The 13361-nt window shown below is 47.7% G+C and overlaps 1 protein-coding gene across 1 annotated transcript in view; it reads right to left on the bottom strand.

Moving 5' to 3' along the window:
* The window catches only part of Tbxas1 (thromboxane A synthase 1), a 240363-nt gene that overhangs the window by 6393 nt on the left and 220609 nt on the right, over positions 1-13361 (bottom strand). The window contains exon 10 of the mRNA XM_045160556.1: positions 4103-4194. Within this exon, the coding sequence (XP_045016491.1) occupies positions 4103-4194 (92 nt within the window). The remainder of the gene's footprint in view (positions 1-4102; positions 4195-13361) is intronic.

Genomic DNA, 13361 nt, shown 5'->3' with positions numbered 1-13361 from the left:
GTTGCTCTGAGTTTCTTTTCTTTTTTAAAAATATTTTATTTTTATTTTTATTTATTTATTTGACAGAGAAAGAGGGAGGAGGAAGGGAGAGAGAGAGAATGGGCACACCAGGGCCTCCAGCCACTGCAAATGAACTCCAGATGCGTGCACCCCCTTGTGCATCTGGCTAACGTGGGTCCTGGGGAAATGAACCTGGGTCCTTTGGCTTTGCAGGCAAATGTCTTAACCGTTAAGCCATCCCCCCAGTCTGCTCTGAGTTTCTTTTACTGATAAGTCAGTCAGTCTTGGGAGATGTAAACATGCTAAGTGGAATACAAAATGTAGAATGTAAAATGTAAGACACTAAAATACAGCAAAATGGGCTGGAGAGATGGCTTAGTGGTTAAGTGCTTGCCTGTGAAGCCTAAGGACCATGGTTAGAGGCTCGATTCCCCAGGACCCACATTAGCCAGATGCACAAGGGGGCGCACTGGTCTCTCTCTCTCTCTCTTTCTCTCTCTTTATCTATCTGCCTCTTTCTCTGTCTGATGCTCTCAAAAAAATAAATAAAATACAGCAAAATGAGTCAGGCGTGGTGGTGCACGCCTTTAATCCCAGCAGAGTTAGGAGGATCGCCGTGACTTCGAGGCCACCCTGAGACTACATAGTGAATTCCAGGTCAGCCTCAGCTAGAGTGAAACCCTACCTCAAAATACCAAGCAAAACAAAAATACAACAAAATGGATTGCTCACTCTCTCTACAGTCACCCCAAATCCTATGCCTTGGTGGCTGTGGGTGGCTTCTGTGTGTCAGGCTGCCATCCACCTCTCACTGGGTGAGGTCAGCGGCAGAGCTAGCAAGGCTCTCTGCACCTGTGGAGCAGCGTCGAGGTAGGCAAAGCTTTGAGGCCGTGGTGCCCACTGGAGCTGGCCAAACCTTGCATGGTTGCAAAGCCCACTGCTCATGCCCTCAAACCTCACGCTGCAGCTGCTTGGGGTGGGGACGCTGTATTTCCTCATCTATCACCCCCCGAGTCCCTCTACATTTCTGTGGGAGCAGCAGAGCAGGTGTTAGCCCCACTTCTCTTGTGACGAGAGAAGCCCAGGTCAGGGGCAGGTTCTGGGCTGACTGACACTCTCTCTAGACTTGTCCTGTGTCATGGACCCCAGGCCCTGGTAAAGGGGAAGTTTAACCATTCATCTCAATTCTCTGCTTCTCATCCCACTGACAAGGAAGATCATGGCCTGCTGGTCTCTAGAGTCATGGCTGTGCCCAGTGCTGTTGACCATAGGTCACTAGGAGGCTTTGGCACTGGGTCTGCATGTTGAGGTGTTGTCCGTGTGGGTTTTAGGCCTGTTCCCTTTGTGTCTCATTGTGTCTCAATGTGTCACCTAGACAAGCCCCCATGGGATGAATCATTGCTTTTGTTGTTTGGAGATAGTAGCTCTATGTAATTCAGGCTGGCTTCTAACTCTTCATCCTCCTGCCTCAACTGCCCAAGTGCTAGGATCACAGGAGTGTGCCTCTATACCTGGCTATGTGATGAACTCTTGATTGGGCTTGGATCCAGAAGATGGTATGGTTTGACTAATTTATTATTTTTATTTATTTATTTTTATTTTTTTGGTTGTTTTGAGGAAGGGTCTCACTCTAGCCCAGGCTGACTAGGAATTTACTACATAGTCTCAGGTGGCCTCAAACTCATGGTGATCCTCCTACCACTGCCTCCCAAGTGCTAGGATTAAAGGCGTGTGCCACTGTGCCCGGCTTGTTTTGTTTTGTTTTGTTTTGAGGTGGGGTTTCACTCTAGCCCAGGCCTGACCTAGAACCCACTGTGGAGCCCCAGGCTGGTCTTGAACTCATGGTGTGATCCTCCCATCTTTTCCTGAGTACAGGGATTATAAGAGTGAGCCATCGCAGCTGGTGTAGCCCAATTCCTCCTGCTGGGGAACACGACTGTTCAACTCAGCCAGGTCCCTCTCTGGCAGGAACCTTAGCAACATGTGATGGGAGAGTCCCCTCTTACCCCCCCCATCAGCATCTCTGGGGCCCACTGGGGGTTCTTTCCTTGAACAGCCTCCTTCTGTTTCACCGCCGGATGTTCTTTTTGAACTTCACCTCACTGTGCATACCAGCTGTCTGCACTCCCCTGGGAAGCACTGGATATAACTCACAGAGAAGAAAAAGAGACTGGATGACAGATTGCTCGAGGCTCCCAAGGAAATCACGGAAGGGCCGTAGATCAAGTCTTACTGCTGGCGTCGGAACGACGAGGAAGTCTCTGAGTTATTGACCCACTTTGTACCAAGAGACCCTTGATTCACACTACAGTGACTTTCTTTTTTTTAAGTTTTAAAAATATTTTATTTATTTGACAGAGAAAGAGAGAGAGAGAGAGAGAGAGAGAGAGAGAGAGAGAGAGAGAGGGAGAGAGAGAGGATGGGCACACCAGGGCCTTCAGCCACTGTGAATGAATTCTAGATGTGAGCACCACCTTGTGCATCGGGCTTACATGGGTCCTGGGGAATCGAACCTGGGTCCTGTGGCAACACAGGCAAGTGCCTTAACCGCTAGACTGTCTCTCCAGCCCTACAGCAACTTTCTATATTTTTTTTGGACTTGGCCTATCTTAGGTAGGATGTACTCTTTAACTTTTTGTTGTTGTTGGAAACATCCTTTTGAGCTACTCTCAAAACACCCACATTTTCTCTTTAAAAATGGCCAAAGGTGGACTGGGGAGATAAAGCACTTGCCATATAAACCTGGGGGACCTGCTTCCACGTTGAAAAACCAGGCATGGTGGTATGTGTTTGTAATGCCACACTGGGTTGGCAAAATTAGGAATGTCTTTGAGACTCTTGGCCAGCTTGTCTAACTTAATCTGTGAGTCCTGGGTTCAGTGAGAGACCCTGTCTCAAAAATAAAATGAGTGGAAAAGTGATTGAAGAAGACATCCAACATAGAACTCTGGCCTCCAGACAGACAGACAGACAGACACACACACACACACCCACCCATCCTGTGCATGCCTGCATATAAATGCATGCTAAAGGTGAGGTCAAGCAGGGATATCTAGCAAGACCCTGTCTCAAAAGAAAAAATAAAAATAAAAAAGGCAAAAGGTGCCTCCATGTGGTCTGCTTGGTATTCCCAGAAGTGCCGAGTAGAATTTTTAAGGTAGAGTTAAATTCAATGCTGTGTGCTGCTTGCTTCTACAATCTGAGGTCTGGCCACTTGTGACCTGGTTAAGATGTCCTTCTCCACGGGGGCACATGGTTTGGACAAGTTTGAAAGAAGCATCGGGCCTGGTTTCTGCTCTTGGGGCCCTTGCAGGTTGGCGTGACGGGCTGTGCTTCAGTAACATGTATGTGGTGGAAATGTGCCGCAATATATAATAAGAAGTACAGTCGTGGCTAAAAGTTCTGGGAGGAGGGGCCGGGGGAGTAGGAGAGAGATGAGTAAGATGTCCTTGCTGCAAAGTCTTGATATAGGAGCTCTGGCAGGGGCTGTCGAATGCCGGGGGAGGAACATCTCCGCCCTTGATGGTCGTCTGATGAATGCTGGCTCCCAGGGCAGGGACTTGGCTGTTTCATACCTAGGCTAATTTCTCAGAACTTTTGTATGATGGATGCATGGGCAGGGGCAACAACAGACTACATCCAAGGCAAAGAGACTGGCTTGTGCTTGGAAATGTTAAGGAAGGGTGGTGAGGGGCTGGAGAAATGGCTTAGTAGTTAAGGCATTTGCCTTTGAAGCCTAAGGACCCAGGTTCAATTCCCCAGTGCCCACATAAGCCAGATGCACAAGGGGGCACATATATCTGGAGTGTGTTTACAGTGGCTGGAGGCCCTTCAGCGCCCATTCTCTCTGTCCCTATCTCTCTCTCTCTGTGCTTGCAAATGAATAAATGAAATATTTTTAAAAAAAAGAGTGGTGATGCTTGCAGAAGGCAGTTAACCTACAGGAGAATGGGCTACACTCCTGAGGTCTTGGTGATAAAAGAAATACAGGTTTCAGGCCCTGCTTCCCAAGAACATGTGCAATAACCCAGATGATAACAGATCGAGGACCAGTGAGGGCCCCAAACAATGATACTCGAGGGGCCAGACACGCAGGGCATACCTGAAAGCTGGGGGGTACATCCTCAGGGTCTCCGCGATCACCATGTCCAGATAGGGTAGGCCATCCTGCAGGCTGCAGTACTCAGGGACCGGCTGAGGCAGAGGGCAGATAGAGGGAAAACGTCATGCCACATAGAATCTCAGAGCACTTGGTCTTTTTTTTTTGTGAGCTATAGGCCTGTTCCAACTTGAGCAGGCATTTAGTGACAACCCAGGCTAACACCCCACAGGTTCTACTGGCTCCATTCCGTGGTGCTTTAGGTGGACACATGCAGCCTGGGGCTCGAGGTCTTTGGATGCAACAGAGAAATTTGGGGGGGGAGGGTCCTAAGACTACATGGCCATAGGCGTATTTATTGAGAATCAATGACATGGTGGCTGTGTTCCCAGCTTTTAGATGAGGACACTGGGGCTCAGAGAGGCGGTCACCTGGGCAGCGGTTGGTGTAATCATAAAGCTAAAAGACAAATAAATAGTGAGATAGTAAAGAAAAAAAATCTTGTGGGCTGGAGAGATGGCTTAGTGGTTAAGGTGCTTGCCTGCAAAGCCCAAGGACCCAGGTTCAATTCCCTAGGACCCATGTAAGCCAGATGCACAAGGGGGTGCACACGTCTGGCATTCGTTTGCAGTGGCTGAAGGCCCTGGATGCCCATTCTCTGTCTGTCTGTCTGTCTGCCTGTCCCTCTCAAATGAATGAGTAAATAAATAAAATATTTTTTAAAATCTTGCAACATCTATAAAGGATGCATAATCAGCACCCCCAACCCCAACCCCACCCTAAGCTATTACAAACCAGTAAGAAAAGACAGGCAGGGGCTGGAGAGATGGCTTAGCGGTTAAGTGCTTGCCTGTGAAGCCTAAGGACCCCGGTTCGAGGCTCAGTTCCCCAGGTCCCACGTTAGCCAGATGCACAAGGGGGAGCACGCGTCTGGAGTTCGTTTGCAATGGCTGGAAGCCCTGGCACGCCCATTCTGTCTCTCTCTCCCTCTATCTGTCTTTCTCTCTGTGTCTGTCGCTCTCAAATAAATTAAAAAAAAAAAAAAGGCAGCAGGAAAGCTGTCAGAGGACAGGAACAGGCAAAACACCGGAGGAGGAATACAAGTTGTCACGATGGGGGAAAAAAATACAGAATAAAACAATCCTATTCCATTTTTCAGACATCAGATTAGAAAAAGTTGGAAGACACTGATTAGATTTGGGAAATGCGCTTCAGGGGACCGTAACATCTCTTGGTGGTGAATCTCACGTGGGGGAGGGGATGAAGGGACAGCCAGGTGCTGAGCAGTGAGCAGTGTGTGGGGAACCCTGTGGGTGGGACAGGTCAAGGTGAGGCTCCAGGAAGCTTCTTCAGCACTCTGCTTCCGCGAGGTAAGAGCCTCTGCACACCCCACAGAGGTGGAAATTTCTGGGTGGCAGATATTAAGATTTGCTGCCACAGGTTCGTGTTTTGATTGCTTGTTTTTCTAGCTGGGGAAAGGGGGGGGACAGCTGTGGAGCCTTTAGGAGGCGGGGCCTAGCTGCCAGAAGTGGGGAACTTCGCAGGTCTTTTTCCTCTCTGCTTCCTGGTCTGCTGCCACGCATGCGCCAGCTCCTACCACCCACGCCTGAGCCCCTCCAGCCCAGAGCACTGCGATGCTCTGAACTCTCCGAAACTGCAAAACAAAAGAAATCTTTCCTCTCTTCAGTTGTTTCTGTCAGGCATTTTGTCATCCCAGTAAGAAAAGTATCAAATACAGCAGGGGCTACCACATAATGATAACCCCTGAAGAAGCCCTAGTGTGGGGGCTGGCTTTCTTCTGGGTCTTTCCCCTCCCCAGAGCAGCAGGAGGCAGCCCTCTCTGGACCAGGTCCATCCTGCAGACATTGTTCCTCATGGACAGACTCCTGAGAGCCTCACTTCACCTGCAGGGAAACCAGTTACACCTGACGGCTGCCGCAGGCTGGGGGAACAAGTAAACCAGTGGTCCCCAAGTGGGCGCCCTGGGTAGCAGCAGCTGTTTGAAACGGAGAGGGAGGGTTTCTGGGGAGATTGTGCAGTGAATAAAAGGCTTGCCAAGGGTGAGGACCAGACTTGGATCCTGGGCACCTGCATAAATGCTGGGTGCATGTGGCACCGTGCCTGGAATCCCATGCTCCGGAGGCAAGGACAGGGCATCCCCTGGGCAGGCTGGTCAGCTAGATTAAGCAAATTGGTGGGCCCTAGGTACAAGTGAGAGACCTTGCCTCAGCAAATAAGGTGGAGAATGGTTGAGGAAGACACCCAATGCCAACCTTTGGCCTCTACATGCACACATGTATGCCCACATGCATACACAAATACAGTTGCAAAAAAGAATAGGCATGCTATGGGGCTAGAGAAATGGCTTAGTGGTTAAGATGTTTGCCTGCGAAGCCTAAGGACGCCAGTTTGACTCCCCAGGAGCCATGTAAGCCAGATGCACAAGGGGGTGCATGTGCCTGGAGTTCGTTTGCAGTGCTCGGAGGCCCTGGCGCGCCCATTCCCTCTTTCTCTCTCTGCGTCTTCCTCTCTCTCTCTCAAATAATAAATAAATAAAATATTTAAAATGTTTTTTAAAAAAAAGAATAGGCTTGATAAGGTGGATCAGGAGGGAGCAGGAGAGCCAGTGGTAGGAGAGGAGTCAGGGCCAAGACATGTGCCATCTTGAGGTCATAGTGTTTGAGCTAATCTATGATGGTGTAGCCAAGTCAACAAAACACACACACACACCCCACACACAAAACAACTGTTAATGATGGTCATGAGCAAGTTGCAAGACATGTATTTTTTTTTTTTTTTTTTTTTTTTGAGGTAGGGTCTCACTCTGGCTCAGGCTGACCTGGGATTAACTATGTAGTCTCAGGGTGGCCTCAAACTCATGGTGATCCTCTTACCTCTGCCTTCCTAGTGCTGGGATTATAGGCATGCACCACCATGCCTGGCTTACATGTATGTATTTTTCATGTCTGTGAACGTTTGCGAGTTTGGAAGGCAAGAGAAGGTATTTGCACTTTGAAATGAAAAATGCCAATGATCATTTGGTTTTCCAGCGCTCTGCTATCTCTAATTTGGGAACTATTCCCGCATAAGGCTCTTGCTCAGTCCCTCACTTCCACTGCCATCTAAGGGCTGGTCATCACGTATTAAGTTGTGACAAGTGCCTTGTTGATACTCCGTGAGTGTCGTCTTCGGATTCCTAGTGACTATATTCCTAGAGCTGGATCTCTGCTTTGGGAAGTAGGCAGAAAGGACCTGAGAGCATGCTCTGGAACTTGGATGCCCATATCTCCCCATCTGCTCAGCTTTCCAAGGGGAGGCCTCAGCTTCCTGCTCTCTCCAGACCCTTGGAAACAGACAGAGAGGGTCTAGATGGAGCTCATATACCCTCAGGGATTTTGGGGTGACCACAGTGGTGGTTGTCGCAGCCCCAAGCTGGCAGAGGTATATATGGCAGAATTGGCCACAGGAGGCTACATCTTGGGAGGAGGAGCCTCTTTCTGTCCTCAGGCAAATGTCCTCCTGGCGGTGGCAGTCGGCTGTGGCTGGGGGCAGGTGGGAAGGTATCGTAGTTTTGTTGCTGGGACAAAGCGCCCGATTAGCAGCAGCATATGGGAGGAAAGGGTTTATTTCAGGCTTACGGATTCCAGGGGAAGCTTCATCATGGTGGAGGAAGCTGGCTCACTTCATCCTACATCCACAGCAGAGAGACAAAAGTGGACAGCCAGGGTTCCAGGTGGCTGTATGTACCAGAACATACCTTAGGTCTAGACTCACGATCCACCCCCAGTGACACACCTCCTCCAGCAGAGCTCTCTGCCTGCTGGAGACCAAGTAAGAATCCTAATGAAGAATACCTGAAGGCTGGAGAGATGGCTTAGTGGTTAAACGCTTGCCTGTGAAGCCTAAGGACCCCCAATTCGAGGGTTGATTCCCCAGAACCCACGTTATCCAGATGCACAAGGGGGCGCACGCGTCTGGAATTCGTTTGCAGTGGCTGGAGGCCCTGGTGCGCCCATTCTCTTTCTCTCTCTCTGCCTCTTTTTCTCTCTGTCTGTCTCTCTCAAATAAATAAATAAAAATTGAATAAAAAGATTTAAAAAAAAAAGAATACCTGAGGCATTGTGGTGCACACCTTTAATCCCAGCCCTTGGGAGGCAGAGGTAGGAGTTCAAGGCCATCCTGAGACTACATAGTGAATTCCAGGTCAGCCAGGGCTAGAGCAAGACCCTATCTCAAAAAAACCAAACCAAACAACAAAAAAAAAAAAAAAAAAAAAAAAAAACACCTGAGGATATGGGGCCATTCACATTCAACCACCACGGAGGGGAAATACCCAGATCAACTTCCTTTGACTCTGCCATCCAGCTGGGCCAGGTCTAGAGGTCTGGGTACCCATAAGAGTCTGGATTCCCCCAGCACAGCCATTATGTCTAGGCCTCAACAAGCAGTATGGGGTTGGGGAGGCTCCTGGACACCTTTTCCTCTTTCCATCTTCATGGGTTTGGTCTGTGTTTGTCTGTTCTGTGAGTTCACAAAACACAAATTGTGTCATTTCGGTGATTCATCATGTCACTAGAGTGCGCCAAAACTTACATTGGAAACCAGGCATCCTAAAAAGATGAATGGAAACATCCAAGTAAATAACTGAAATTTTAGATTTCAAATCTATTTGAGAGAAAGAGGCAGATAGAGACAGAGAGAATGGGCACACCAGGACTTCTAGCCATTGCAAATGAATTCCAGATGCAAGCGCCACCTTGTGCATCTGGCTTACATTGGTTCCTGGGGAATCAAATCTGAGTTCTTAGGCTTCGGAGGCAAGCGCCTAACCGCTGAGCCATCTCTCCAGCCCTTAGATGTTTATTTACTAAGAATGACACTAGGTAGAAATCACAAGCCATCACCATAGGTCAAAGGAGGCCGTGGAGGAAAGGAAAAGTGCCATTATGCATGGCTGGTGCTTCCTCATGCGTTTTGAATGTTTCCTTTTGCTTTGGGCCTCACACTTTATATAGTCAGCTCTTCGAACTGTGGTTGATTGACACAAGGGGCCCAGCCTGGTAATTTGGAACTGGAACAAAAACAAAACAAAACAAAACAAAACAAATAGGGGCTGGAGAGATGGCTTAGAGGGTAAGACATTTGCCAGCAAAGCCAAAGGACCCCGGTTCGATTCTCCAGGATCCACGTAAGCTAGATGGACAAGGGGACACATGCATCTGGAGTTTCTCCGCCCCCCTGCCTCTTTCTCTCTCTCAAATAAATAAAATATATTAAAATAAATAAATAAATAAAAGAGCTTTCTCCAGCAGGCAGAAGGTGAACAGTGGCAACTTGTGAACTGCCGGTGACCTTCTGCTGTGTGGATTCCTGAGCATGGGACACCAGTCAGGCCCAAGAAAGAAAAAAGAAATTAGTGTACAGAGAGAAGCAGAGGCAAGGACAGAAACCATTTCCTGATGTCTCGTGGAGTTCCTCTTGCCATTTGTCATCTGCTCCAGGCAAGTAGGCTAGGGTGGGTGGGAAGAGCTCTTCCGTATGCTTCCAGTAGCGTCTCTCTTGTGGACAGAGTTAGTGACATTTTGAATTCTGCTCTCTGTAGTCACAGGAGTCTTAACAAATGTAAGAATGCGAAATGAAAGAAGGAAGGAGGGAAGGAGGGAAGGAGGGAAGGAGGGAAGGAAGGAAGGAAGGAAGGAAGGAAAGAAAGAAAGAAAGAAAGAAAGAAAGAAAGAAAGAAAGAAAGAAAGAAAGGAAGGAAGGAAGGAAGAAAGAAAGAAGGAAAGATAGAGAGAAGGAAGGCAAACACAGGAGGGTGTTTATATATTATTGAATTGTGTCTCTGAAAGAAGAAGCCAGATCTGGGTAAACAATGCTGTTTCTAACTTAGTGTGGGTTTTAAGCAGTTAGGACCGGTCAAGGGAGAATTTGTTAAGGTAGGCTAGGGGACAGGACACCTTCGTCTCATTCATCTCTCCCTAGACTGGCTTTTCATGCCCCTGAGCTGTGGTGCACCCCGGAGTTTCATCTTGGTCAGGCGTTCTGCATGTATGTGAATGCTTGGGCCTCACTCCCTGGGAGATTTGGTTGGCCTGAGGTGAAGCGTGGGTACCAATTCTTCTAGAACTTTTCTGGGATCTCTCTGGGTGCCCTCCACACAAAATTCAAGTCCTTCCAGGGACCTCCAGGATGCAAGGCTCAGCAGAACCCGCCAGCAGAGGGCAGCAAGCGTATGGTCAATGACTCCCCAGTTCTTGAAAGGGACCTTAGAAATCATTTCATCTAAATTCTTCGTGATGAAGAGCAGGGATAAAAGGCGAGGGGGGCAGAGAGGGGGGCGAAGGAGGGAGGGAGAGAGATACATAGAGAAAGTCTTAGGGAGGAAGTCTACCAGCCCAAAGTCTCCGTGAGTGTTCTAAAATGCCCCTTTCATTCAGTAATTCCACAGAGAACACCTTGTGCGATACAGGTGCTGGGATTGGTGGCAGGGATCCAAAAGCTCAATGGGGGCTCTCCCCTTTGGAGAAGCACACTTGCAGAGCGGGCCTGCGAGCAGAGGAAGGAGCGTTCTGCGTGGGAGAACTGGATCCCCGGAAACTCTGGGGAGAGTCTGGTGCATCTACGGAGTAGGCTCTGCGCTAGGATCGGAGTGGGATCAACACTCACGGGGCTTCACCTTCCTGGAGCACCCCGTCTCGCAGGGAGCGAGGACATTTGAGACCTGGGAAGCTGCCAGGCCCGTCATGCCCACACTGGCACCTTTGTGAAGACAGGTGTGGGTGGGCTCATGACGAGGCTGGTTTAAACAAACCAATTTCAAACAGCTATTATGAGTCAATCAAGGGACTTTGAACTCAGTTGGTAGTTTATGCTTTTTAAGGAATGATGGGTCATTTTATTTTCGTGTGATGAGGACATTGTGGGCATCTTTTAGAAGAGCGTTTATTTCTTAGACATATGCTTTAGATTTTGCAGGTGGCAAGTGTAATTTGAGTTTCAAAACAAGTTAGGGGGCGGGCTGGAGAAATGGCTCAGCAGTTAAGGCGCTTGCCTGCAAGGCCTAACGACTTGGGTTCGATTCCGTGGTGCCCATGTAAAGCCAGAAGCACAGTGGCACATGCATCTGAAGTTTGTTTGCAGCAGCTGGAAGCCCTGGCACACCCATTTTCTCTCTGTCTTCCATCTCGCTCTGCTTTCAAATAATTAAATAAAAAATATTTTTAAAAAAGAAAAATAAGGGCTGGAGAAATGGCTTAGGGGTTAAGGCATTTGCCTGCAAAGCCAAAGGATACACAAGGGGGTGCATGCATCTGGAGTTCGTTTGTAGTGGCTGGAGGCCCTGGCATGCCCATTCTCTCTCTGTCTCTCTGCCTCTTTCTCTCCTTCAAACATATAAATAAATAAAATATATTTAAAAAGAAAAAAGAAAAACAAGTTGGACGTAGAGAAAAGGTAGGGAAACCATGAGTTGATACTTGTTGAAGTCAGCAATAGTTTCTTAGGATTCCTTCACATATCCTTTAATGTCTATCTACCTGGTGACAGTTTCCATAGTAAAAGGTGAAATTATGAAGTAAAATTTTAAGTAACAGCCAACCGTGAGTGGAACGGACTATGCAGAAACTCGGAGGCATGTATAAAGAACTAAGGATGGTTCTGTCAGGCTGGCAATGGGACATGTGCCACCTCCCTGAGCCAACCCCTGGGTAGATGACACTTTGTTGGGCACAGGGTACCCCATCTGGACAACCACTTGTGATGCTCAAGGACCAAAGACAACTGTAGGGTGTGGTGCTTGGTAGGACATGTGATCCGACATGTTTTTTGTTGCTATTTAGAAATACAACACACACACACACACATCCAGTAGTGGTGCCAATACTAGAATATTGGTGGAATTCATTTGAATGACAAAGGGAGATGAAGGAAGCTTAGGAAAGCAAGTATTTGTCTTTGAAAGAAAAAGCTGGATGCCCTTCTGATTGTTTAAAATAGTGTCCGAGGCAGAGGTAGGAGGATCGCCATGAGTTCGAGGCCACCCTGAGACTACATAGTGAATTCCAGGTCAGCCTGGGCCAGAGTGAGACCCTACCTCGAAAAACAAAACAAACAAAATAAATAAAAGAGTGTCCGTTCGCACAGTCAGTCGAACAAGAGGGGCAGACTGAGCTCTGTAGACTGACCCACCCCGAGCCATTGTTCTCAAACTCACTCCACTCTAGTCCCATGTCAACAGCTCCTGCAGCCTCCCTGCTTCCTAACAGCTGCTCAGAGCCCAGGGTGGAGGGTTCCCTTGGCCTGGAGAGCCAGGAAAACTTTGGGAGATTGTTTTTTGGTTTTTCTGTAACTCTCTCTCTCTCTCAATCACTCTCTGTCTCTCTCACACACACACACATGCAGACATACACACACAGAGGCATTCATGTATATGATGTGTATATGTATATATATGTATATGTATATATATATATATATATATATATATATATATATATATATATATATATATATCTCCATCCACACACTAGGGATGTGTGTGTGTGTGTGTGCAGATATGACTTGGAATGTAAATGAAAATTTAAAAGGAAATAAAAGTCGAATTGCTGGGCTGGAGGGATGGCTTAGTGGTTAAGGTATTTGCCTGCAAAGCCAAAGGGCCTTGGTTCTACACCCCAGAACCCATGTTAGCCAGATGCACAAGGGGGCGCACGCATCCGGAGTTCGTTTGCAGTGGCTTGGAGGCTCTGGCATGCCCATTCTCTTTCTCTGTCAAATTAATTAATTAATTAATTTTTTAAAAATGTTGTCTTGCTTTCATAATTTTTTTCCCCTGGACATTCAGGGACCCAAGAGAAAAATTAACATTTTCAGGCTGGTGAGCAGGTTTAGTGGTTAAGGTATTTGCCTGAAAAGCCAAAGGACCCAGGTTTGATTCCCCAGGACCCACATAAGCCAAATGTACAAGGTGGCACATGCCTCTGGAGTTTGTTTGCAGTGGCTGGAGGCCCTGGTGTGCCCATTCTCTCTATCTCTCTCTTTCTTTTTCTCTCAAATCAATAAAAATAAAAAATATTTAAAAACATTTAAAAAATAAAAATTAACATTTTCCTATTTTGCAGAGTGGCTGGCAACAATACTATGTCCCAACAGCAGCAGCACAGCGTTTATAAGGGCTCGTCCACACCCAGATAACTTTGCTGTTATGCAAGTGGGGGTCCAATACCCCCCACCTCTTTCTCTAGAAGCAAAGAACTATAAGAAA

This window comes from Jaculus jaculus, chromosome 10 (genome assembly GCF_020740685.1).
Source record: "Jaculus jaculus isolate mJacJac1 chromosome 10, mJacJac1.mat.Y.cur, whole genome shotgun sequence".
In the NCBI taxonomy this organism is placed as follows: domain Eukaryota; kingdom Metazoa; phylum Chordata; class Mammalia; order Rodentia; family Dipodidae; genus Jaculus; species Jaculus jaculus.
This window is presented reverse-complemented; position numbering and strand designations above follow the sequence as displayed.